The sequence below is a fragment of the Zea mays genome, chromosome 2, assembly GCF_902167145.1.
Source record: "Zea mays cultivar B73 chromosome 2, Zm-B73-REFERENCE-NAM-5.0, whole genome shotgun sequence".
NCBI classification, from domain to species: domain Eukaryota; kingdom Viridiplantae; phylum Streptophyta; class Magnoliopsida; order Poales; family Poaceae; genus Zea; species Zea mays.
Window position 1 is genome coordinate 236,550,615 of NC_050097.1, and position 26,889 is coordinate 236,577,503.

General features: G+C 45.5%; 1 protein-coding gene and 2 pseudogenes across 2 annotated transcripts; all 3 read right to left on the bottom strand.

Annotated features, from left to right (window-relative positions):
• Positions 362 to 26,889, bottom strand: LOC103649462 (nodulin homeobox). The gene is given in 5 exon segments (XM_020548715.1): positions 362 to 464; positions 25,855 to 26,407; positions 26,526 to 26,560; positions 26,642 to 26,688; positions 26,691 to 26,889. Coding segments are annotated over 4 exon segments (798 nt in total). The 3' UTR covers positions 362 to 464; positions 25,855 to 25,890.
• LOC103649458 (LOC100384237-like pseudogene) lies at positions 374 to 1,670 on the bottom strand (annotated as a pseudogene).
• LOC103649459 (glutathione synthetase pseudogene) lies at positions 1,707 to 2,649 on the bottom strand (annotated as a pseudogene). Its single transcript, NR_161224.1, has 4 exons — positions 2,480 to 2,649; positions 2,162 to 2,237; positions 1,913 to 2,043; positions 1,707 to 1,812 (listed from the first exon to the last, which is right to left on the bottom strand). The product of NR_161224.1 is annotated as a glutathione synthetase pseudogene (transcript).

Below are 26,889 nucleotides of genomic sequence, written 5' to 3' on the forward strand. Positions count from 1 at the left end.
GATCAAACAGGAGCTTAGAACCAGGTTATTTAGGCTGTCGGACTTAGGATTATAGTATTATATATCACCCTCGTCAGAATTTGCATATAACACTTTTTTTCAATGATAGCCTTTGACGCACAAAGCAGGTGACACTAACACTACTAGCAAAATTAGTAATACTTTCTAGATTCTAAATCGGATTTCTAGATTCCAAACCCTATGAACTCATTTATCTTTCTCCACACATAAACACCACAATAAACATGCCCTTTCTGTTCATGCTACGATCCTGGCCACTTACCCATTGATATACAAAGGATGGGTGAATGCTCAGCATTGGTTTCTCACAGCACATTGCAGGTGACACTAACACCAGTAGTAAAAATGTAAAATCAGTAACCACCTGAATTGCTCAAAACAATTAGTTCATGAATACAACACAGTTAACCACAGCTTTTAACATAATGTTACTTAGGCCACAGTTTCCCTCTACTCATCTTGTTATACAATCGGCCTTGCTACGCTACAGGGAACAACCTGACGGCGTCCCAAGAGACCCTTATGATGCCACCATTCCTCACCTCCGCCTCCTGGAACGTCCACCCAAATGCCTCCGAAGGGTGGGGGAGCTCCCTCCACTTCTCGGTCCTGAGCTCAGTGACATCAACCACGCAAACGCAGCTCTTCGTTGTGCTCTTCCCTGGCGCTTGGAAGATCTTGCCCCTGCCAACCTCCTTCCCATCGCTGTCGACTAATGATACAAGGCGGCCGGGCTCCAGCGAGAAGGATCTCGTGAATGGACGTACCATCATCGTCGTGTTCGGGGATAGCTCTGCCTGCGACGTTTGCTCAGTGCTGTCCGGGCTCAACAGGCTACCACCTTTGGATAGAGCAGTCATCACACCTGCAGGGGGTAGATAGTTGTCCTCCCCGGCACTTTCTGAAGACTCACCGGGATGGGGAATAGATGGTTTATCAGCATTCTCCGCCCTTTCTTTTGCAATGCGAGCAAGCTTAGCTTTCCGGATGTTCAACCTGGAAATTGCACGAGAAAACACTGTTACAAATAGCTTTAGATGAGAAGCACAAAAAACATTATTATCAATTTGAAGAAAGAAACTTCAAACAACGGTTAAGATACACAGTTTTACCAGTTTTAAGTTGTGATGCTGTGATCTCTGGGCCCTACAAAAGCACGGCCGTATTTTCCATAAATGAGAATGCATTCAGCAATTAAGACCTAAGAATAGAATGCCCCAAAGTGAAAAAATTACCGACAGACTTAACTTCTCTGACCAATTTTTGTGCATCTCAGGCTCATCTACTAGAGCCTTCTCTAATTCATCTATTTTCTCATTATTCATAAGGGCCCGCTTCCTTCTCTTAGGTTGCCTCTCATCAAGATCCATTATGTTGTGCTGGTGTCCAGTGCTAACACCGGAAGCGACAACCGAAGGGCCACCACTTGCTGTTCTTGCAACGCCAAGATGGACTAGGTCTTGGCCAACTGCATTCTGCAGGAAACCACCATTTCTAGAGACAGTGTTCTTTGGAGTCTCGTCCTCATCATTTCCTTCCGAATTTATTGGGGGTACTGGTGTAGACACTTCCATGTTATGTGCATCCTGTTGCATCAGCTTCCGATTAGAATCCAATTCACTATGGACCCAAACCCAATCACCAGTCATGTTTCATTGACCCACTCATCTAAGTATTTACCTTTGGAAGGTTATTCATTTTGGAGGCTGGAGTGCTTGTCTGTGTTGGCAAGTGCTGCTGCACCGGGCGCATGGCATCCATGCTTTCTGGTGGAATATCATTTTGTACAACCTTAAACATTTCATAATGAGGTCATACAACAATTGAAAAAATAAGAGAAAGTTTGAAAGAAAACATGAAAATTCTACCATAGAATGGATAGTAAATTGACCTTTGAAGTTCACTGACAAGGGAGCCAAGGCCAGGAAAGGATGATGGGATAGTGTTGAGCTCAATTTGAAGTCGTGAATTGGTTTCAGAATCCAGCATATAGTCAAACCGGTGCAATCCTAAGTGTATATCCTAAAAGTGTATCAAGCACATATCAGTGGCTGGCTAAAAAACAAGAGAAAGTTTGAAAGAAGCATTTCCTAAAGGTCAAAACTGAGACACAGAGGCCGATAAAAAACAGTTTACTCACCTCTTTCTTATTTATAGACATCATCTTATCATGAATTTCTAGCAGCCTTGAAGTAAATTCATCAACCTGCTTTGTTCTGAAATTAGAAAATGATAATCCGTTGTTAACCTGAAACCATTATATAGCTGAGAATGTGAAAAATAGCTCGGCCTTCTATGACCTGACTAACAGAGAGTTATATTCTCCTCAAAATTCAAGGCGACAATCTTGTGATGAAAAAAATCAGCTAACAATCTCGTCTACTCACTGTATGCTCCGAACAAAGATATATACCACATTGGTACCAAAAGAATCCAGTGGATAGAATTCAGAACTTGCCTAGACAAAGCAGCTTGCAAGAACTCCCCATCCAAGCTGACACGATCCACGAGCTCATTGAAGATAGGAGCCAGCTCGCATGCTTGATTGAAGAACGATACCGGAAAACGTGCTGGAAGCAGCGAGAATGGAGCGTGAACCAGGCCAACCCCAGGGACCGTTCCTGATCTCTGCAAGTGACAATATAAATGCAGATCAGATAATTCAGCGGTAATTATAGCTTACAGTTACAGGAAATTGGGGCATGTTGTTTGCTTCTTCTTCTTCTTTTCTGGTCATATCAAAACCCGCGAGAGTGCAGAGTGGCAACGGTCAAGACATGTTGAAAATTGTTCCTTTTTTAACAGTGAACTGCATTACTGCAACTGTTAAGACAAGTTGAACATTTGTCCTTTTAAACAGCAAACAACATTACTGCAATTTGGCAGGGTGGGTACTCCATTATTCCATCCTCCAAGCCGAGGCAACAACGAACTATTAGAAATTCCAATCATGGAGCTAGAGGAAATTCTCTGACAAAGTGAGACCGCCCAAAATGCAAGCTTTTGCTAACACACTGACGAACACTAGCAGCCAGTCGATCCAAGACCGGGAGGGGTGACTCATATGGCGTACCAGGTTGGCGCGATCTCCGACGACGAGCCCGTGGACGGCGCACCACACGGCGGCATCCTCCACCATCTCCCCCAGCACGGCCTGCTGCCCCGGCGTCCCGGGCCCCTCCTCCGCCGGCGCCACGCCGAGGGGCGCCTTGGCGCTCATCGCCGCGTGCGCCACCCGAAGCCGCCGGGGCGCAGGTGGCGCGAACGAGGCCGTGTCTGGGGCGGGAAGGCGGCTGGCGGCGCGGAGACGGAGACGGACTTGCTGGTGGTGCGAGACGCAGGGGGAGGACATGGCGTGGGGGAAACCGATTCGAAGGCGGGCGCTCCCGCGATTTATGCCATCGCGCTCTGGCTTCGTGCCTTGGCGGCGGCGAAGGCCGGAGAGGGGAATTGGGAATGGGTTCATGTTCGGTTGTTTCTAGTCCGATGTGGGCATGTGGCGGGTCAATCTCCGGTCGGGACAGAGGCGTCCACGTGCTTCCTCCCGATTCGACTGAACCTATCCAAACTAATGTAATAATGGATGGGTATGGGTTATAATTTTTGACCCATAATAATTCACGAACTGAATATAGACCATTGTTTTATCTAAAACTCAACCTGGCTCGTAAAAATCCGATCCAACACGAAAAAATCCGACCTGATCTCCATTTATATTAAAAAAAGTACACCATACATTATAAGTTTAGAACCACACTTGAACTGATTACACCCATATGACTACAATAGGTTACGCTTCAACAGGAGTCTTCCAAGGAAAACAGCTTAACAACCATAACACCCTAAACCTTACAAGCTAAATGATTCCCACTACATTTTTTTTTATCTTGGGCCATCCTCTATACAGCTTGGTCACACAGATTAGCAGAATTTGTTTGGCGCCTCATCTCTTGTGCGGCCTCGTCTTTTTCAATATTTGGTCGTTGCAGCCTCAACTTTTTCAATATTTGGTCGCTCATCTAGCTTTCCATGTAGTTTAATCGAGGATTGTGGTTGCAAAAAGCGCAGGTTCTTGGTATATCATACAAATCAGGAGCAGTAGAGGCAGAAGCCTCGGTCGGAGCCACCTCTTCATCCTTGTGCAGTTGTGTTTCTCCATGCCCAAGTCCACCAGAATCGGGCCTCCTACGCCAGTCACTGCGTGAGGCCAAGGCACAACGTGTGCGTGAGGTCTCACCTCGGACAGTTCTTGACCCACAACAGATAGAAGTGCATGTTGAGGCAGATCTTCTCGCCCTGGTACATCTGCGCGCACCAGCGGTGATCCAACATAGCGAGAGATACTATATGAAAAAAAGAAAATGTCATGTTAGTAATGCGACTACTCAATGAAAACAAAAGGTAAGTCCTTTCATAGGTTTTAGAATGATACTTGGATGCTGCAATCCTTCTAAAAATAGCATGCATTGCACCAAAGATATAGCAAAAGACAATGGTATATTCTTGACATAACAGAATAAGTGATCAAAAGGCAACAGCAGTACCTGCAAGTTTACTATTGTTGAATCTCTGTAGAACAATTCACACGTGTAGCTTCATCTCCTAGTACTTTTAGTGCATCATGTGCATTAACACCTATTATGATCTTATTGTACATCTCTGAACCATCAACCTCTAAAATTTCCAGTATCACAATTTTTTCTCGTCAGTTAATAAGTAGGTTTGATTTGGGCCAACAGCCTTGTCAAATGCATCTGATATATCGTCCACATGAACTTGAGCTTGGTATCCACTAGCTTCCGAGGATCGGTGCTGGCAGCCTGCTGTTGACGTCTGTTCTCCTGCAAAGCTTTCTCTCGCTGCTCATAGAAGTCGAAATCTTCCAGGATTGTTGTCCCAGCCTCATGGCTCTTGAAGATTGTTAGCATCTGGAGGCCTTGTTCCAGATTCACCTATATGCTAAGAGTTAGTGAATTTATTCAGAAGTGCCATTGAAATTGGTTACTTAAACACTCAGCAAAAAGAATTATGTAAATTTTACCTCCTGGGTGTCACTGCTATTTGTGACAGGTTTATTGTCATTGTTCTCAAGAATGATGTGTCGCATAAGGCTGTTCGTTACATCCTAAATTATGTGCCACTTCACATAGAACTGCCCACTCCACTTATCGTGCTGCCAATAATCTTGCACCCTGAAGGCAGCTCGGGAGAGAGAGGGGTAGGGGAAGAGCCACAGATTGTGAGAGAGAGAGGAGGAGGAGGGGCAGGAAACAACTAGATCTAGCGCCACTAACCTCTCCACCGATTTGGTGCCTCACATCTTGGATCCTCGAGAGCTAATGACACCTTCAAGCCATGGATCCATTGGAGGCTGGCCCTCCATGGGATGCGATCGGTGTCCATGTCGCCAATAGCACTCGCGTCGCCTCTCTCTCTCTCTCTACGGCTGTGGAGAGAGGGTGAAGGGAGAGAGGGGGATGGAGGCACTGGTCTCGTCTGATAGCGATGACGTGGAGACTCGGGTGGAAGCAAGGGGATGGAAGCGCTGGTTGGCTGATACTTACACATTACATTGTCTTGCTACAATATGCTCATATCTGTGTTTTTCCTGCAGCAATATGATATTATGGCTCACAAGTAGACGACTGATGTTCTGAACAATCTTTCGACGTCTCTATTTTTAGGAATGAAACGACATCTGAAATGTAACAGATAAGTACACTGTTACTTCCTCATACTAAAGAATTGAAACAAAACCTCCTGACTCTACAGCTACACATAAGTACAAAATTGAAGCAAAACCTCCTAACTACATCAAAAGGTGCAAAACCCACCCAGATGCCCAACGCAGCAGTGGATAATCTACAATTGAAAATTCATACTGAACGTCCATTTTGGCAACCAAAATTGCCACCGGCCTATTGTTGTAAAAGATGACAAGGCCACCATATGTGAGGGGAAAAACAGTCTCAACTTAGCAGTTGTCACACCCGGGTTTTAGGGGTCCAAAACTCGGGCGCGAAATAATCACCAGGTGTGTTGGGACCAAGTCTCACACATATGATGAATAATGGTACAGAAACGAATGTCACATCTTTACTATATAGTAGGAGTTATGTACAAAATAAATAAATAATTACATCACAAGGAGACAACGATTCTGATAGTTGCCTAGAGGGGGGGGTGAATAGGGCGAAACTGAAATTTACAAATATAAACACAACTACAAGCCGGGTTAGCGTTAGAAATAGAAAACGAGTCCGCGAGAGAGGGTGCAAAACAAATCACAAGCAAATGAAGAGTGTGACACGCGGATTTGTTTCACCGAGGTTCGGTTCTCGCAAACCTACTCCCCGTTGAGGAGGCCACAAAGGCCGGGTCTCTTTCAACCCTTCCCTCTCTCAAACGGTCCCTCGGACCGAGTGAGCTTCTCTTCTCAAATCACTTGGGAATCAAACTTCCCGCAAGGACCACCACACAATTGGTGTCTCTTGCCTCAATTACAAGTGAGTGTTGGATCACAAGAAAGAGTGCGAAAGAAAAGAAGCGATCCAAGCGCAAGAGCTCAAATGAACACTACAAATCACCCTCTCTAGTCACTAAGGCTTTGTGTGGAGTTTGGAGAGGATTTGATCTCTTTTGGTGTGCTTTGCAATGAATGCTAGCTCTTGTATAGTGGTTGGAAGCTGGAAAACTTGGATGCTTTGAATGTGGGGGTGGTTGGGGTATTTATAGCCCCAACCACCAAACTTGACCGTTGGTGGAGGCTGTCTGTCGTATGGTGCACCGGACAGTCCGGTGCACACCGGACATGTCCGGTGCGCTAGCCACGTCACCAATGCCGTTGGATTCCGACCGTTGGAGCTTCTGTCTTCTGGGCCCGCCTGGATGTCCGGTGCACACCGGACATGTACTGTTCAATGTCCGGTGCGCCAGTATGGGCGTGCCTACCTTCTGCGCGCTTCTGGCGCGCATTGAATGCGCCTGCAGGTGACCGTTGGCGCGAAGTAGCCGTTGCTTTGCTGGTTCACCGGACAGTCCGGTGTACACCGGACATGTCCGGTGAATTATAGCGGAGCAGCTGCTGCGCGTCCCGAGGCTGGCGAGTTCCGGAGGCCGCTCTTCCTTGGAGCACCGGACACTGTCCGGTGTACACCGGACAGTCCGGTGAATTATAGCGGAGTGCCTCTGGAAATTCCCGAAGGTGGCAAGTTTAAGTTGGAGTCCTCTGGTGCACCGGACACTGTCCGGTGTACACCGGACAGTCCGGTGCCCCCAGACCAGAGGTGCCTTCGGTTGCCTCTTTGCTCCTTTGTTGAATCCAAAACTTATCTTTTTATTGGCTGAGTGTGAACCTTTTACACCTGTATAATCTATACACTTGGGCAAACTAGTTAGTCCAATTATTTGTGTTGGGCATTTCAACCACCAAAATTATTTAGGAACTAGGTGTAAGCCTAATTCCCTTTCAATCTCCCCCTTTTTGGTGATTGATGCCAACACAAACCAAAGCAAAAATAGAAGTGTATAACTAGTTTGCATAATGTAAGCGCAAAGGTTGCTTGTAATTTAGCCAATCTAAATACTTACAAGATATGCATGGATTGTTTCTTCTCTTTTAACATTTTGGACGACGCTTGCACCACATGTTTTGTTTTTGCAAACTATTTTGTAAATCCTTTTCAAAGTTCTTTTGCAAATAGTCAAAGGTAAGTGAATAAGATTTTGCAAAGCATTTTCAAGATTTGAAATTTTCTCCCCCTGTTTCAAATGCTTTTCCTTTGACTAAACAAAACTCCCCCTAAATGAGATCCTCCTCTTAGTGTTCAAGAGAGTTTTGATATATCATTTTTGAAATACTACTTTCTCCCCCTTTTGAACACAATAGGATACCAATTAAAAATACTCTTTGAAAAACTAAGTTTTTGAAATTGGTGGTGGTGGTGCGGTCCTTTTGCTTTGGGCTCATACTTTCTCCCCCTTTGGCATGAATCGCCAAAAACGGAATCATTAGAGCCCTCGAAGTACTATCTTCCCCTTTGGTCATAAATAAATGAGTTAAGATTATACCAAAGACGAAGTCCTTTTGCTCTCTCCCCCAAAGATGGAGAGTGACATGGAGCGATGGCGAAGGATGAGTTACGGAGTGGAAGCCTTTGTCTTCGCCGAAGACTCCAATTCCCTTTCAATATTCCTATGACTTGGTTTGAAATTCACTTGAAAACACATTAGTCATAGCATATAAAAGAGATATGATCAAAGGTATATAAATGAGCTATGTGTGCATTTTTAACAAAAGAAGTTCCTAGAATCAAGAATATTGAGCTCATGCCTAAGTTTGTTAAAAGATTGTTCATCAAGAGGCTTGGTAAAGATATCGGCTAATTGATCTTTAGTGTTAATGTAAGAAATCTCGATATCTCCCTTTTGTTGGTGATCCCTAAGAAAATGATACCGAATGGCTATGTGTTTAGTGCGGCTATGCTCGACGGGATTATCCGCCATCTTGATTGCACTCTCATTATCACATAGCAAAGGGACTTTGGTTAATTTGTAACAGTAGTCCCGCAGGGTTTGCCTCATCCAAAGTAATTGCGCGCAACAATGACCTGCGGCAATGTACTCGGCTTCGGCGGTGGAAAGAGCGACCAAATTTTGCTTCTTTGAACCCCAAGACACTAAGGATCTTCCCAGGAACTGGCAAGTCCCTGATGTGCTCTTCCTATTGATTTTACACCCCGCCTAATCGGCATCCGAATAACCAATCAAATCAAATGTGGATCCCCTAGGATACCAAAGCCCAAACTTAGGAGTATAAGCCAAATATCTCAAGATTCGTTTTACGGCCGTAAGGTGAGCTTCCTTAGGGTCGGCTTGGAATCTTGCACACATGCATACGGAAAGCATAATATCCGGTCGAGATGCACATAAATAGAGTAAAGAACCTATCATCGACCGGTATACCTTTTGATCCACGGACTTACCTCCCGTGTCGAGGTCGAGATGCCCATTAGTTCCCATGGGTGTCTTGATGGGCTTGGCATCCTTCATCCCAAACTTGTTTAGAATGTCTTGAGTATACTTCGTTTGGCTAATGAAGGTGCCCTCTTGGAGTTGCTTCACTTGAAATCCCAAGAAGTACTTCAGCTCCCCCATCATAGACATCTCGAACTTTTGTGTCATGATCCTACTAAACTCTTCACATGTAGATTCGTTAGTAGACCCAAATATAATATCATCAACATAAATTTGGCATACAAACAAATCATTCTCAAGTGTTTTGGTAAAGAGCGTAGGATCGGCCTTTCCGACTTTGAATCCATTTTCAATAAGAAAATCTCTAAGGCATTCATACCATGCTCTTGGGGCTTGCTTGAGCCCATAAAGCGCCTTAGAGAGCTTATAGACATGGTTAGGATACTCACTGTCTTCAAAGCCGGGAGGTTGCTCAACATAGACCTCTTCCTTGATTGGTCCATTGAGGAAGGCACTTTTCACGTCCATTTGATAAAGCTTAAAGCCATGGTAAGTAGCATAGGCTAATAATATGCGAATTGATTCAAGCCTAGCTACGGGTGCATAGGTTTCACCGAAATCCAAACCTTCGACTTGGGAGTATCCCTTGGCTACAAGTCGAGCTTTGTTCCTTGTCACCACACCATGCTCGTCTTGCTTGTTGCGGAAGACCCATTTGGTTCCTACAACATTTTGATTAGGACGTGGAACTAAATGCCATACCTCATTCCTAGTGAAGTTGTTGAGCTCCTCTTGCATAGCCACCACCCAATCCGAATCTTGTAGTGCTTCCTCTACCCTGTGTGGCTCAATAGAGGAAACAAAAGAGTAGTGCTCACAAAAATGTGCAACTCGAGATCTAGTGGTTACCCCCTTATGAATGTCGCCGAGGATGGTGTCGACGGGGTGATCTCGTTGAATTGCTTGGTGGACTCTTGGGTGTGGCGGCCTTAGTTCCTCTTCCTCCTTGTCTTCCTCATTTGCATCTCCCCCTTGATCATTGCCATCATCTTGAGGTGGCTCATTTGCTTGATCTTCTACTTCATCAACTTGAGCTTCATCCTCATTTTGAGTCGGTGGAGATGCTTGCGTGGAGGAGGAAGGTTGATCTTGTGCATTTGGAGGCTCTTCGGATTCCTTAGGACACACATCCCCAATGGACATGTTCCTTAGTGCGATGCACGGAGCCTCTTCAATACCTATCTCATCAAGATCAACTTGCTCTACTTGGGAGCCATTAGTCTCATCAAACACAACGTCACAAGAAACTTCAACTTGTCCAGAGGACTTGTTAAAGACTCTATATGCCTTTGTGTTTGAATCATATCCTAGTAAAAAGCCTTCTACAGTCTTAGGAGCAAATTTAGATTTTCTACCTCTTTTAACAAGAATAAAACATTTGCTACCAAAGACTCTAAAATATGAAATATTGGGCTTTTTACCAGTTAGGAGTTCATAGGATGTCTTCTTGAGGATTCGGTGTAGATATAACCGGTTGATGGCGTAGCAAGCGGTGTTGACCGCCTCGGCCCAAAACCGATCCGAAGTCTTGTACTCATCAAGCATGGTCCTAGCCATGTCTAATAGAGTTCGATTCTTCCTCTCCACTACACCATTTTGTTGTGGCGTGTAGGGAGAAGAGAACTCATGCTTGATGCCCTCCTCCTCAAGGAAGCTTTCAATTTGAGAGTTCTTGAACTCCGTCCCGTTGTCGCTTCTAATCTTCTTGATCCTTAAGCCGAACTCATTTTGAGCTCGTCTCAAGAATCCCTTTAAGGTCTCTTGGGTTTGAGATTTTTCCTGTAAAAAGAATACCCAAGTGAAGCGAGAATAATCATCCACTATTACAAGACAATACTTACTCCCGCTGATGCTTATGTAAGCAATCGGGCCGAATAGATCTATGTGGAGTAGCTCAAGCGGCCTGTCGGTCATCATGATGTTCTTGTGTGGATGATGGGCACCAACTTGCTTTCCTGCTTGGCATGCGCTACAAACCCTGTCTTTCTCAAAATGAACATTTGTTAGTCCTAAAATGTGTTCTCCCTTTAGAAGCTTGTGAAGATTCTTCATCCCAACATGTGCTAGTCGGCGATGCCAGAGCCAGCCCATGTTAGTCTTAGCAATTAAGCAAGTGTCGAGTTCAGCTCTATCAAAATCTACCAAGTATAGCTGCCCTCTAATACTCCCTTAAATGCTATTGAATCATCACTTCTTCTAAAGACAGTGACACCTACATCAGTGAAAAGACAGTTGTAGCCCATTTTGCATAATTGAGATACAGAAAGCAAATTGTAATCTAATGAATCTACAAGAAAAACATTGGAAATAGAGTGGTCAGGGGATATAGCAATTTTACCCAATCCTTTGACCAAACCTTGGTTTCCATCCCCGAATGTGATAGCTCGTTGGGGATCTTGGTTTTTCTCGTAGGAGGAGAACATCCTTTTCTCCCCTGTCATATGGTTTGTGCACCCGCTGTCTAGTATCCAACTTGAGCCCCCGGATGCATAAACCTACAACACAATTTTAGTTCTTGACTTTAGGTACCCAAATGGTTTTGGGTCCTTTGGCATTAGATACAAGAACCTTGGGTACCCAAACACAAGTCTTTGACCCCTTGTGCTTGCCCCCAACATATTTGGCAACTACTTTGCCGGATTTGTTAGTCAAAACATAAGAAGCATCAAAAGTTTTAAATGAAAGACTATGTTCATTTGATGCATTAGGAATTTTCTTCTTAGGCAACTTAGCACGGGTTGGTTGCCTAGAGCTAGATGTCTCACTCTTATACATAAAAGCATGGTTAGAACCAGAGTGAGACTTCCTAGAATGAATTTTCCTAATTTTGTCCTCGGGATAACCAGCAGGGTATAAAATGTAACCCTCGTTATCCTGAGGCATGGGAGCCTTGCCCTTAACAAAGTTGGACAATCTTTTAGGAGGGGCATTAAGTTTGACATTGTCCCCCCTTTGGAAGCCAATGCCATCCTTGATGCCAGGGCGTCTCCCACTATAGAGCATACTTCTAGCAAATTTAAATTTTTCGTTTTCTAAGTTATGCTCGGCAATTTTAGCATCTAATTTTGCTATATGATCATTTTGTTGTTTAATTAAAGACATGTGATCATGAATAGCATTAACATCAACATCTCTACATCTAGTGCAAATAGAAGTGTGCTCAACGGTAGATGTAGAGGGTTTGCAAGATTTTAATTCTACAACCTTAGCATGCAAGATATCATTCTTAGTTCTAAGGTTGGAAATGGTAGCATTGCAAACATCAAAATCTTTAGCCTTAGCAAGCAATTTTTCATTTTCATTTCTAAGGCTAGCAAGAGATAAGTTCAATTCTTCAATCTTATCAAGCATATCATCATTATCATTTCTAAGATTGGGAATTGAAACATTACAACCAATAGAATCAACCTTAGCTAATATATTAGAATTCTCATTTCTAAGGTTGTCTATAGTCTCATGGCAAGTGCTTAGCTCACTAGACAATTTTGCACATTTTTATACTTCTAGAGCATAAGCATTTTTAACCTTAACATGCTTCTTATTTTCTTTAATAAGGAAGTCCTCTTGAGTGTCCAAGAGGTCATCCTTTTCATGAATGGCACTAATCAATTCATTAAGTTTCTCTTTTTGTTGCATGTTGAGGTTGGCAAAAAGAGAGCGCAAGTTATCTTCCTCATCACTAACATTTTCATCACTAGAGGATTCATATCTAGTGGAGGATTTAGATTTAACCTTCTTTTTGCCGTCCTTTGCCATGAGGCACTTGTGGCCGACGTTGGGGAAGAGGAGTCCCTTGGTGACGGCGATGTTGGCGGCATCCTCATCATCTGAGGAGTCGGTGGAGCTCTCGTCGGAGTCCCACTCGCGACACACGTGGGCATCGCCGCCCCTCTTCTTGTGGTACCTCCTCTTTTCTCTCATCTTGCCCTTCTTGTCGTCACCCCTGTCACTGTCACTTGATAATGGACATTTAGCAATAAAGTGACCGGGCTTATCACACTTGTAGCAAACCTTTTTGGAACGGGATTTGTAATCCTTCCCCTTCCGTTGCTTGAGGATTTGGCGAAAGCTTTTGATGACAAGCGCCATTTCCTCGTTGTCGAGCTTGGAGGCGTCGATGGGTGTTCTACTTGAAGTAGGCTCCTCCTTCTTTTCCTCCGTCGCTTTGAATGCGACGGGTTGAGCTTCGGACGTGGAAGGATCATCAAGCTCGTTGATCCTCCTCGAGCCTTCGATCATGCACTCAAAACTTACAAAATTCCCGATTACTTCCTCGGGAGTCATTAGTGTATATCTAGGGTTGCCACGAATTAATTGAACTTGAGTAGGGTTAAGAAAAATAAGTGATCTCAAAATAACCTTAACCATTTCGTGGTCATCCCATTTCTTGCTCCCGAGGTTGCGCACTTGATTCACCAAAGTCTTGAGCCGGTTGTACATGTTTTGTGGCTCCTCCCCTTTGCGAAGCCGGAACCGACCGAGCTCCCCCTCGATCGTCTCCCGCTTGGTGATCTTTGTGAGCTCATCTCCTTCATGTGCGGTTTTGAGCACATCCCAAACCTCCTTGGCGCTCTTCAACCCTTGCACTTTGTTATACTCCTCTCTACTTAGAGAAGCGAGGAGTATTGTTGTTGCTTGAGAGTTGAAGTGCTCGATTTGGGCAACCTCGTCCTCATCATAATCTTCATCCCCTACGGATGGTACCTGTGCACCAAACTCAACAACATCCCATATACTTTTGTGGAGAGAGGTTAGATGAAATCGCATTAAATCACTCCACCTAGCATAATCTTCACCATCAAAAGTTGGTGGTTTTCCTAATGGGACGGAAAGTAAAGGTGTATGTTTAGAAATGCGAGGGTAGCGTAGGGGAATCTTACTATACTTCTTACGCTCTTGGCGTTTAGAAGTGACGGATGCCGCGTCGGAGCCGGAGGTAGATGTCGATGAAGAATCGGTCTCGTAGTAGACCACTTTCCTCATCCTCTTTTTCTTGTCCCCACTCCGTTGCGGCTTGTGGGAGGAAGACTTCTCCTTCTTCTCTTTGTGTGAAGAAGATTTCTTCTCCTTTCCTTTGGAGGAGTCCTTCTTCTTCTCCTTCCCTTTTAAGGAGTCTTTCTTCTCCTTTCTCTTGGTGCGGGACTCTTCCGATGAAGCGCTCCCGTGGCTTGTAGTGGGCTTTTCGCCGGTCTCCATCTCCTTCTTGGCGTGATCTCCCGACATCACTTCGAGCGGTTAGGCTCTAATGAAGCACCGAGCTTTGATACCAATTGATAGTTGCCTAGAGGGGGGTGAATAGGGCGAAACTGAAATTTACAAATATAAACACAACTACAAGCCGGGTTAGCGTTAGAAATAGAAAACGAGTCCGCGAGAGAGGGTGCAAAACAAATCGCAAGCAAATGAAGAGTGTGACACGCGGATTTGTTTTACCGAGGTTCGGTTCTCGCAAACCTACTCCCCGTTGAGGAGGCCACAAAGGCCGGGTCTCTTTCAACCCTTCCCTCTCTCAAACGGTCCCTCGGACCGAGTGAGCTTCTCTTCTCAAATCACTTGGGAATCAAACTTCCCGCAAGGACCACCACACAATTGGTGTCTCTTGCCTCAATTACAAGTGAGTGTTGGATCACAAGAAAGAGTGCGAAAGAAAAGAAGCGATCCAAGCGCAAGAGCTCAAATGAACACTACAAATCACTCTCTCTAGTCACTAAGGCTTTGTGTGGAGTTTGGAGAGGATTTGATCTCTTTTGGTGTGCTTTGCAATGAATGCTAGCTCTTGTATAGTGGTTGGAAGCTGGAAAACTTGGATGCTTTGAATGTGGGGGTGGTTGGGGTATTTATAGCCCCAACCACCAAACTTGACCGTTGGTGGAGGCTGTCTGTCGTATGGTGCACCGGACAGTCCGGTGCACACCGGACATGTCCGGTGCGCCACCCACGTCACCAATGCCGTTGGATTCCGACCGTTGGAGCTTCTGTCTTCTGGGCCCGCCTGGATGTCCGGTGCACACCGGACATGTACTGTTCAATGTCCGGTGCGCCAGTATGGGCGTGCCTGCCTTCTGCGCGCTTCTGGCGCGCATTGAATGCGCCTGCAGGTGACCGTTGGCGCAAAGTAGCTGTTGCTCTGCTGGTTCACCGGACATGTCCGGTGAATTATAGCGGAGCAGCTGCTGCGCGTTCCCGAGGCTGGCGAGTTCCGGAGGCCGCTCTTCCTTGGAGCACTGGACACTGTCCGGTGTACACCGGACAGTCCGGTGAATTATAGCGGAGTGCCTCTGGAAATTCCTGAAGGTGGCAAGTTTAAGTTGGAGTCCTCTGGTGCACCGGACACTGTCCGGTGTACACCGGACAGTCCAGTGCCCCCAGACCAGAGGTGCCTTCGGTTGCCTCTTTGCTCCTTTGTTGAATCCAAAACTTATCTTTTTATTGGCTGAGTGTGAACCTTTTACACCTATATAATCTATACACTTGGGCAAACTAGTTAGTCCAATTATTTGTGTTGGGCATTTCAACCACCAAAATTATTTAGGAACTAGGTGTAAGCCTAATTCCCTTTCAGATCCAACAACCCAAAGTTGACTAGGAGACTACGGCCTAGACCTCTCACGAACTCGCCACATCATCCTCCATGCGCCTCATCCTGCGGTACCTATTCTTGACATGTGGGGGGTGTGAGATAGTAAGAGTGAGCTAACATACGTTCATTGCTCAACAAGTTGTGGGAAATAATGTGCATGAACTCGCCAAAGGTGGGAGCTCATGTGAAGTGTAAGGCTTACCAAAGAGGTTGGGTGAAGATGAGCATTGCTTTTAAAGTTGGTCAAAATTTTATTAGAAATTACTAAGTAGAAGTAAATACCAACCCAGTTAAGTAGTAGAACAAAAGTGATAACAACACCCTCAATGCAATGCATATGACAAATTAAATTTAGTTCCATAAATTAATCATGTGAGGGTCCGAGCTGCTCATGACCGTGAGCACGGCTGATATACCAGTTTTACACTCTGCAGAGGTTGCACATCTTTACCCACAAGTCATGTTACCCATTTGTCATGGGGTTGATCGGACCCCATACACCTCTACCGAGGAAGCGAGGCAGGGTACCACTACGAGGCCTTTATAAATTCCACTAGCTTCAGAAAACCCGCTACAGTTTCTAGGAAGCTCCAATGCAGGGATCCCTCGCCTGACCGCCATCGCAACTAAATCAACCCAAGGACCTCCCTACACTGACCACTCCCCTACTGCCCTTGCCCCTTTCGGGTAAGGTAGTCATCTACTAGCTTTCCTAATTAATCAGCCAAGGGTGCCCCATACCACCCTTGTGGTAGCACTATTTTCCCAGGTGGTTCTCCATGTTCCAATTAACATAATGATCTTAACATGAACAGTAAATAACAACTGATAAAAAAAGTATAATCATGAATAGTGTGTATCTCTATACCCAAAACCACATAAAGCAATAGCAGGTACTACCCAAAAAATCATTGGTAAACAAGGTATAAAGATAGTCAAACTAGGGTAACCTATTGTGTCCCATCAAAATTAACCTATGCAGATCAATATGATTAATAAGAACATGATTGGGTAAAAAGAAGTGATCAAGGGCACAACTTGCCTGGGACTTGAGATTGCAGGTACCAACTTGCTTTTCAGATGACTCGTGACCTCGCGCTAGTCATAGCAATACAAACAAACATGGTATAGGCAAAATTAACATCACAACAAACATAAGAATAAACTGTGTAATAATAATCTACGCGTCGCTACGAGATCGTGGGATTGAGAACCGCTAAATTCGGGGTTACGGTTATGAAGTTATGGTTTTCCGAAGATCCACGTGGTTAAGTATAGAATAGACTAAGTGCAACATTTTAACCTATATTTCATGACAAAACAAAGTTACCAGATGATAATAAATATTATTGTGAGACTAATGCAACTAGAATGGATCAAAACGGAGTTACGGTTATTGAGTTATGAATTTCTGGAGTTATTTAATGCTTGGTATAGACTAATTCAAATGAACAATTTTGATCTAAGTTTCATGGCTAAACAGAGATACTAGGTGATATATAATATTAAAACAAAAATATTGCAACTGGAATGAATCAATTTGGAGATAAAATGAATTAAATATGAATTTTACAAGTTTCTAGTATTGTTTTTGTATTAAAAATCATTTTCTAAAATAAATTATGAATTTCCTCATGCTTCTAGACTGCTGACACAATTTTAACAAAGCCTAGGGGGCTCTGCATAAATTCCAGGACTAAACGGTAATGGTCTTAACCCTGACTTGGACGACGGGTTAGTTTAGGAAAAGCCGAGGGGCCTTTTTGCAACATCGCACGACCGAAGGGGTATCGGCAACTGTGGGCCGTTGGATCTATATGCTACGGTTGCGATTAGATCTTAATAAGACCCGAACCGGTATCGGATACGGACCATCAGATTACCATCCAAGGGTCGGGATCTAACGACACTAGCGCTCCCGCTCACCCACACATCCGTAGATCCACGGCTCCTATCCATTAGCGCGAAGGGGTATCCACAACTTAATCATAGTCGTCTGATAAGATCAAACGGTGCACATCCTTTCTCTTTCCCCCAACCCAGTGTGTGGCGGCGCCATGGCCGACGCACCACGATTCGGCACGCAGGCGCATCAAACTCCATGGAAGCCCTACGAAAACGATGTGGAGACTTAAACGAACACGCAGGGGGTTTCCTTACCAACAATCATGCAGTGGGATCTGCTGCCCACGGAGGAGGGCGGTTCCGCGGTAGCGTCGGACCACAGCGAGGAATTGCAGCGTCGCCTGCCCACAATCGCGCCCGGAACGACCATGTGCACCACTAGTGCGACTCCCCAAAGCTCCTAGGCCTAGATCCGAGGCCTCATCGCTGACGCAAACCTAGGTCGACGGCAACGACTTCCATGACCCGCGCGGCGGCCAGTATCTCGCCCAACAACGGCGCTAACTTTCCCCCCACCTCCCATGTTTGTTCATTGGCTAGATGGTCGAGGGAATGCGGCTACGATACTTATACGCAGGTAAAGGGAAACATCTAGGTGTTAGGTCCCAAGCTTGGTTGCAACGAACGCCGCGATCTCCGGAGAGGTTGTTGCCAGTGAGTCCGTTCTGGTCGAGGAGACGCAACTGATGCAATGGGGGCCAACAGCCATGGATAGATGATCAACACCTGCGATCAGCCCCTGCGCACGCGCGAAAAAAGTGAGGCTGACGGCACGGGGGTTGTTGCGCAAGCTCCGCATTCTGTTCTAACAGAGTCCGCGCGAGAAGGAAGGTCCTGACGATCTGGCCCCACGAGTCAGCGAAACAGGCTGCGTCCATGAGCACACGCGAGTGAGTTAGGAGTTGGGGCCCACTGGCCAGTGGTCGACGCAGCTTGACTGGCCAAGCGGGGCCACATGTCGGCGCCGGTCATGACCGCGAAATACTGGGCCGTGAAGGAGGGAATATGGAGATGGGCCGAAATGGGAGGTGGTTAGCCCAACGTGATGTTTTCTTTTTCTTTTCTTATTTTCTTTTCTCTATTCCCAAATTCCACTTTAAATTCAAATCTTGTGCCAAATTTATCCCCAAATTATATTGTTAAATTAAAAGTACCAATTTTGGAGATATATAAATTTTCTTTATATTTTATATTCTTTGTCTTTTCTTTCCTTCCCTATTTTCAAACCTAAATTTTAATTTGGGGTTCAATCCACATCTCAAGTTATTATTATATTTTTATTAATATATTTAAGACCATTACTTAATGTACAACAAACAAAATTCCAACATGATGCATTAAATATTTTTATTAGATATCTTGTCCTTTTGATTAGGGTTAATCCCATGTTATAATAATGAGATGGCAACCCAAATGATGATATCCTTTTCTTTACTTTATTCATAAAGTGGGCATTACATCAGCTTAAGTAGATCCCCAAGAAAAGTGAACGAAACGTGCTGAACTGAAATCTAACACCTCACGATTACAGTTGTCTATTTTATGTTCAGCCATCGCACTGAAGGTTTATCTGCAGGTTTTAGAAACCTAACCATATAGGGGAGGTGCTGCCCATTTTTTTACTATATAGTGTTAGTCATATACCATATTAAATGGATATTGAGTTAGTAATATGTTTTTGCAATAGATGGACACCCTAGTGACACTATACCATGGAGGAAGCGTGGAGATAGATGCTTATGGGAATGTTAGTTTTGCTGGTATGAATATCATGACCATGATGTTCGATGAAAGACCATCTTTTGACAAGATTTTCGCTCGAGCTTGTGAAGAGATTAGTTGCAACATAAACGACCCTAGAATATCAATTCAGGGTTTGTTGTCCCATATTACATATGGAACAGTTGTCCGACGGTTGATCTCCATTGCCTCAGAAGATGATTGGGTGAGATATGTAAGAATTGTGAAGACGATGCTTCCACCATGTTTGGATGTGGTTGTTCAAAAGTTATCTGTTAGTCATCGTGATGCTCTATTTGGGTTGACTCCACAAATGCCAAATGCATCTCGTATTGAAGCTCCTTTGGTAGAGCTTCCGGAAGAAGTGGTTGTTGTGTCCGATGCTCAATCGGGGCCGCACGAGTATGGGATTTCTCGTCCTCTTCCTGGCGTTTGTGGGGCTTCTAATCCGGTGGTACCCCCCCAAGAGATCCCATTGACCTAGGATCCAGTTCAGGATCATCGTATTAAGTGTCTTTGACACGCTGTTCATATCCATCGTTATTTCGTTTGATTAGACTTTTTAATGTGGCATTTCTTGCTTCGACCCGATGCAGGATCTCCACAAATAGATAATGGTGCTTATCTTGATGTGCTAGTATCATATAATATGGACAACATATGCAGGGCATCCAATAGTGTTGATGTTCAGATTGAGGATGAGGAGGAGCCATATGAGGCTGCACGGGCCTTAGATTCTGATGATGACGTCCGGTTCAAAAAATGACCGAGCAAGAAATTGAACTCATAAGACGTTTGTGTCCCGAGCGTGACCCTGCAGTACATGAATTTAGCAGTCTAAGTCATTCCACCCGTGCATATGCTGAAGGACGTGATGATGAACTGCTAGAGGCTCTGGATAACGCCGACAGCATTGAGATTAAGGTAGGCTTTTCAAGGACCTGCCTACACTGAGATGATGGCTACAAGAATATTCTGTGAACCGCAAGAGGCCGTTCAAGGTGAGACACTCGTATGCACAGCGTCGTTACATATTGTGTGCGAGGTGTCAGAATGTAATTGGAGGGTATGTGCCCGAAGGCAGAAGGAAACCGGAAAGTTTAAGATCACCAAAATTGTAGGTCCACACACTTGTGCCCAAACAGAGCTGAGCTCTAAGCATCGTCAGTTGACATATACCCTAATTGCGAAAAGGATATTGGGGATATTGAAGGGTCAGCCAAACTTGAAGGTGAAGTCAATTATGACCATGACTTCGGAGCTGTTTGGTTACAGGATCAAATATGGGAAAGCATGGAGGGCAAAGCAGCGAGCATGGAAGATGATATACGGGGATTGGGAGGAGGGTTATGAGAAGTTACCAGCATTGTTCAATGCAATCAAAGCAAAAAAACCCAGGCATGCATTACGAGTACATCCCCAAACCTAATGAATGGAGGAACGACAGAGAGATATTTTTTCGTGCTTTCTGGTGTTTCTCGCAGTGCGTAGAGGCCTTCAGGCATTGTCGTCCCGTGCTCTCTATTGATGGTACTTTTCTGCTTGGGAAGTATAAGGGCACATTGTTGGTTGCCATATCATGCGACGCAGACAACGCATTGGTTCCTTTGGCATTTGCTTTGGTGGAGAGGGAGAACAGAGATAGTTGGTCTTGGTTCTTGCGACTTGTTCGTAGGACTTGGTTCAACTCTTCCGCCCACTGATTTTTTTTCTTTTCCTTTACCTCTGGCTCTGGCCAATGGGACAAAGGACCATACAACCACTCTCTGAAACGACACTTACGCCACCCGTATGGCTGCAGGAAAATAAATTAGTAATTTATTTTAAAAAATAACTAGTTTATACATTTAGCGTATCGATGGGCTCACATAATCAATGTTCGGACACACGAACTGCTTCTCATGGTCTTCGTCGATGACACCACGGTCTCCACAATCGCATCGAGGCGGTGAGTCCATCCGTCTTTCTGTTGCTACCTCCTTCTCCACATCTGTCATTGGTGGAGGATTCGGGGGAGGAGGTACCCAACGCTTAAAACGTTCATGACTAGTCCTTCCACACAACCAATTAGCGAAAAGAAGATATCGAGGGTCAAATTTATCAGGGCCGTCGATCCACTGGAAAAAGAAACACCTCAGGTGCCCCTAAAACAATGGAACGAAGCACTATTACACATCTACTAAATACTAAATACTAAATGCGAACAAAATTAAGTCACAAGTCATAAGCTATGTACGTCAAAACCGACACAAAGGTAGAAGCATTGAGCAGCCGTGTCTGGATGTTTGGATTGACATACCCAAGCCAGTCTGCCACAGTCACAGTTAGGCACGGGGAGTTCAGGAGGAACAGGAGCATCCTTACTAGATACGTCCGGATATAACTCCCGAGGACGACCTCTCTTCTGCCACAACGCCTCCCGGTACATGTCTTTCATCTAATAAACGATTATAATTATCACTTATACCTAATAGGATTTATAATAGGTTTACACAAACTATCAAATAAAATATACTCATCATATTAATGATACTATATATATTATGAGCAACTACGGAAACTAATAATCGAAACTCGTCCGCCAAAGTCACACCAAGGGCGTAAGGAGGAGAAGATTGCAGCACTCAGAGATAGACAAAGTCACTGGAACCCGTCCGCCATCAAAGGGACTGGTTCAGGACCGGGGGCCAGGCCGGCTGCTACAAATCGACCGTGTTTCATACGTCTAACACCAGAAGAATTAGCAGCGAAACGGGCAAGTGGAGAATGTTACCACTGCAATGAGAAGTACTCGGCTGATCACAAGTGCACCGCAAGGGGGGTATTCTTGCTGGAAATGGACAACGACATGGAGGAAGATGCAGCAGCGGAAGACCTGGGCATTTCTCTTCATGCCCTCACGGGCATTGACATCAGCAGCACCATGAAGCTCTAGGTCAGGGTCAAGGATCAGACATTGGTGGTGCTGGTGGACACAGGCTCTACCCACACATTCATCCGGGAAGCTGTGGCCACCCAGCTGGGCCTCCAAGTCACACCAAGACCGGGTCTCTCCGTCAATGTAGCAAACGGGGACAACGTCGCCAGCAGCGGGATATATTCCAAGCTCCGAATTACTATTGCCAAGGAGACCTTCCACATCACTTGCTACGGTCTTCCTCTAGCCGGCTTCGACATTGTCCTAGGGGTCCAGTGGCTTTGGTCATTGGGACCCATATTGTGGAACTTCAACGCCTTATCCATGGAGTTCTGGCGCCTGGGACGCAAGGTGCGTTGGGTAGGACTGGGTGCGCCTCATACTCAGTGTGCAGCCATGTCCGAACCCTGCGAACTACTACAGGCATTACTGCAGTCCTACGCCGACATCTTCGCTGAACCACGTGGCCTTCCGCCACCTCGGCGTCACGACCATCACATCAGGCTGCTGCCAGGGACGCCACAAGTTGCAGTTCGGCCCTACAGATACCCCCAATTGTTGAAAGACGAGATCGAGCGCCACTGCGAAGACATGTTGCAGCAAGGCATCATTCGAGAGTGCACATCGGCCTACTCTTCTCCAGTGTTACTTGTGAAGAAAGCTGATAAATCCTGGTGTTTCTGCATTGACTATCGGGCCCTCAATACCAAAACAATCAAGGACAAGTTTCCCATTCCGGTGGTCGACGAACTCTTGGATGAGTTACACGGTGCATGCTTCTTCACAAAGTTGGACCTCCTCAGTGGATATCACCAAGTACGCATGCACCCAGATGATATTGAGAAGACAGCGTTCCGCACTCATCGAGGTCACTTCGAGTTTCTAGTCATGCCCTTCGGCCTCACCAACGCACCGTCCACATTTCAGGCCCTCATGAATGATGTCCTGAAACCCTTCATCCGGAAGTTTGTCCTGGTCTTCTTCGATGATATTCTGGTATTCAGCTCTTTCTGGGCAGCGCACTTACAACATGTTAGGGAAGTATTTACAGCACTCCGAGCAAACAAGTTATCAGTCAAACAGTCCAAGTGTTCGTTTGGCAAAACATCAGTCGCTTACTTGGGTCATGTTATCTCAGCTCAGGGCGTTTCTATGGATTTGGATTAGGTGGCAGCAGTAGAAGTTTGGTCGCGCCCTCAGTCTATTCGGGCACTTCGAGGTTTCTTGGGTCTCACTGGCTATTATTGCAAGTTTATAGCGGATTATGGGACCATATCTGCACCCCTCACGGCTCTTCTCAAGCGTGAGGCGTTCCGTTGGTCGGAAAGGGCAGAGGAGGCATTTCTTCAACTCAAGCAAGCCCTTATATCAGCACCACTGTTACAGATGCCGGATTTTTCTAAACAGTTTATAGTGGACTGTGATGCATCAGGGACTGTTTTGGAGCAGTCCTTCATCAAGGAGATGGGGCCATTGCATATTTCAGCCGTGTTGTAGCACCACACCATCAGAAATTACCAGCGTATGAGAGGGAATTGATTGGTTTAGTCAAAGCAGTGAGGAATTGGAGACCATATTTATGGGGAAGAACCTTTCTGGTACGGACAGATCACTATAGCCTTAAATTCCTCCTGGATCAACGGTTGTCTACAATACCGCAACATACATGGGTCAGCAAATTGTTTGGATATGATATGTCAGTGGAGTATAGGCCGGGCAAATTGAATGGTGCAACAGATGCCTTGTCTCGACGCGACGAAGACACCGCAGAAATTAACAGCATCTCAGCACCACATTTTCAGCTGTTTGACACCCTTCGCAATGAAGCTGCCACCGACCCACAGGTCTTAAGCTTGTGGGCTGCCATTATAGCGGGAACTGCAAAATCAGGATGGACGGAAGCTGATGGCCTGCTACTATTTCAAGGGAAGGTCTTCATCCCGGACGCTTCAACAGTTTGGATAGAAATCCTAGCAGCAGCACACAATTGTGGTCACAAGGGCATTGAGAAGACTGTACATCGATGGAGAGCATCCTTCTACAGTCCATAGGCCTTACGACGGGTCAGAGAATTCGTGCAAGCATGCGCCACTTGCCAACGGAATAAAACTGAGCATCTACATCCAGCAGGTCTGCTGCAACCCCTGCCGGTACCATCGGAAATTTGGAACGACATCTCCATGGACTTTGTTGAAGGATTTCCTAAGGTTGGTGGCAAGACAGTGGTACTAACAGTGGTCGACAGGTTCTCTAAGTTCGCCCACTTTATTCCTCTTGGCCATCCATATACCGCAGTGACCGTGGCTAGGGCATTTTTCGAAGGGATTGTGTGCCTTCATGGTATTTCGTGCTCAATTGTAAGTGATAGAGATACAATGTTTACTAGTGCCTTCTGGTCCGAGCTTTTTCACCTTGCTGGGGTCAAGTTGTTACTTAGTTCCGCGTTTCACCCCAGACCGATGGACAGTTGGAAGTGGTTAACAGAATTATTGTGATGTACTTACGCTGCTTGGCAGGTGATCAGCCAAAAACTTGGTTACAATGGCTTCCATGGGCTGAATTTTGCTACAATATGTCATACCAGACTGCGGTCAAGTGCACTCCATTCAGGATTGTATATGGCCGGGACCCTCCAACAATGCTTTCTTATACACCTGGGACAGCCAGAGTAGCTGCCGTCAATCAGCAACTTCAGGATCGAGATGTTTTCTTGGCAGACATCAAACAAAGGCTAATCCAAGCTCAGGTAACAATGAAGCAGGCACAGGACAGTGGCCGTCGAGATGTGCAGTATGCTGTCGGCGATTGGGTTTGGCTGCGTCTGCACCAAAGGTTGGCAGTGGGTGTCACTCCAGCAGCAACATCCAAATTAGGACCTAAGTTCTATGGGCCATATCAAATTCTGCAACGCATTGGAGAGGTCGCCTATAAGCTACAGCTGCCAACCAATGCAAGAATCCATGATGTTTTTCATGTGGCACTTCTCAAGAAATTCCAAGGGGAGCCCCCATCCGCACTAGTACCCTTACCAACGATTCTGCATGGCAAGGTACTTCCGGTTCCAGCACAAGTAGTGAAGGCTCGTTTAAATAGAGGTGTTTGGGAGTTACTGGTCCAGTGGCTTGGACGTGAGCCGACTGATGCTACATGGGAACAATGTAATGAGTTCAAGAGAAGATATCCAGAAATACAACTTGAGGACGAGTTGTTTGTCGGAGAGGAGGGAAATGTTATAGATGCTTTTGTGGGCCGCCAATTCACAAGGCGCAAAAATAGGAAAGAGGAGATAAGTCAGGAATAGTTTCTGTTTAATCAGTTCCTAAATAATAGGTTAGTTCCTTTTTATGTGGCTAAATGGTAGCAGTAGATATGTCTATCCTGAGACCGCCTATGGCTATAAAGGTGGCTGGGCATCAACTGTAATAATCAACGAGGAATAAGATCTCCCTTTTGTTTGGGCGAGATCACCTGGGATCATCCTGGCCAGGCACGACGCCGCCGCAGGAGATCTGGGTGATCAGCGCCCTCTTCTTCCATACACCTTGCGCCACTCCAATCTCCCTCTCTACTCCCCATTGAAGGACACCAGGAAACCAAGGTTACAGACTCACCAGCGAGGAGTCGATAACATAACATAATGTTACTTAGACCATAGTTTCCCTCTACTCATCTTGTTATACAATCGGCCTTGCTACGCTACAGGGAACAACCTGACGGCGTCCCAAGAGACCCTGATGATGCCACCATTCCTCGCCTCCGCCTCCTGGAATGTCCACCCAAATGCCTCCGAAGGGTGGGGGAGCTCCCTCCACTTCTCGGTCCTGAGATCAACGACATCAACCACGCAAACGCAGCTCTCCGTTGGGCACTTCCCTGGTGCTTGGAAGATCATGCCCCTGCCAACCTCCTTCCCATCGCTATCGACTAATGAAACTAGGCGGCCGGGCTCCAGCGAGAAGGATCTCGTGAATGGACGGACCATCATCGTCGTGTTCGGGGATAGCTCTGCCTGCAACATTTGCTCAGTGCTGTCCCGGCTCAACAGGCTACCACCTTTGGATAGAGCAGTCATCACACCTGCAGGGGGTAGATAGTTGTCCTCCCCGGCACTTTCTGAAGACTCGCCGGGATGGGGAGTAGATGGTTTATCAGCATTCTCCGCCCTTTCTTTTGCAATGCGAGCAAGCTTAGCTTTCCGGTTGTTCAACCTGGAAATTGCACATTTAAACACTGTTACAAATAGCTTTAGATGAGAAGCACAAAAAACATTATTTATCGATTTGAAGAAAGAAACTTCAAAAGAACGGTTAAGATACACAGTTTTACCAATTTTTAAGTTGTGATGCTGTGATCTCTGGGCCCTACAAAAGCATGGCCGTATTTTCCATAAATGAGAATGCATTTAGCAATTAAGACCTAAGAATAGAATGCCCCAAAGTTACCTGCAGACTTAACTTCTCTGACCAACTCTGAAATAGAACAGGGTTTTGTGCATCTCAGGCTCATCTACTAGAGCCTTCTCTAATTCATCTATTTGCTCATTATTTATAAGGGTACGATTCCTTCTCTTAGGTTGCCTCTCATCATACATACTACTCTCTCCTATCCCATCCTCCTGGAGACCATTTTCTTTTGTAAGTTCTGGTGTTTTGAAATTATCCACGCTGCTGGATGCTGGATCAAGATCCAT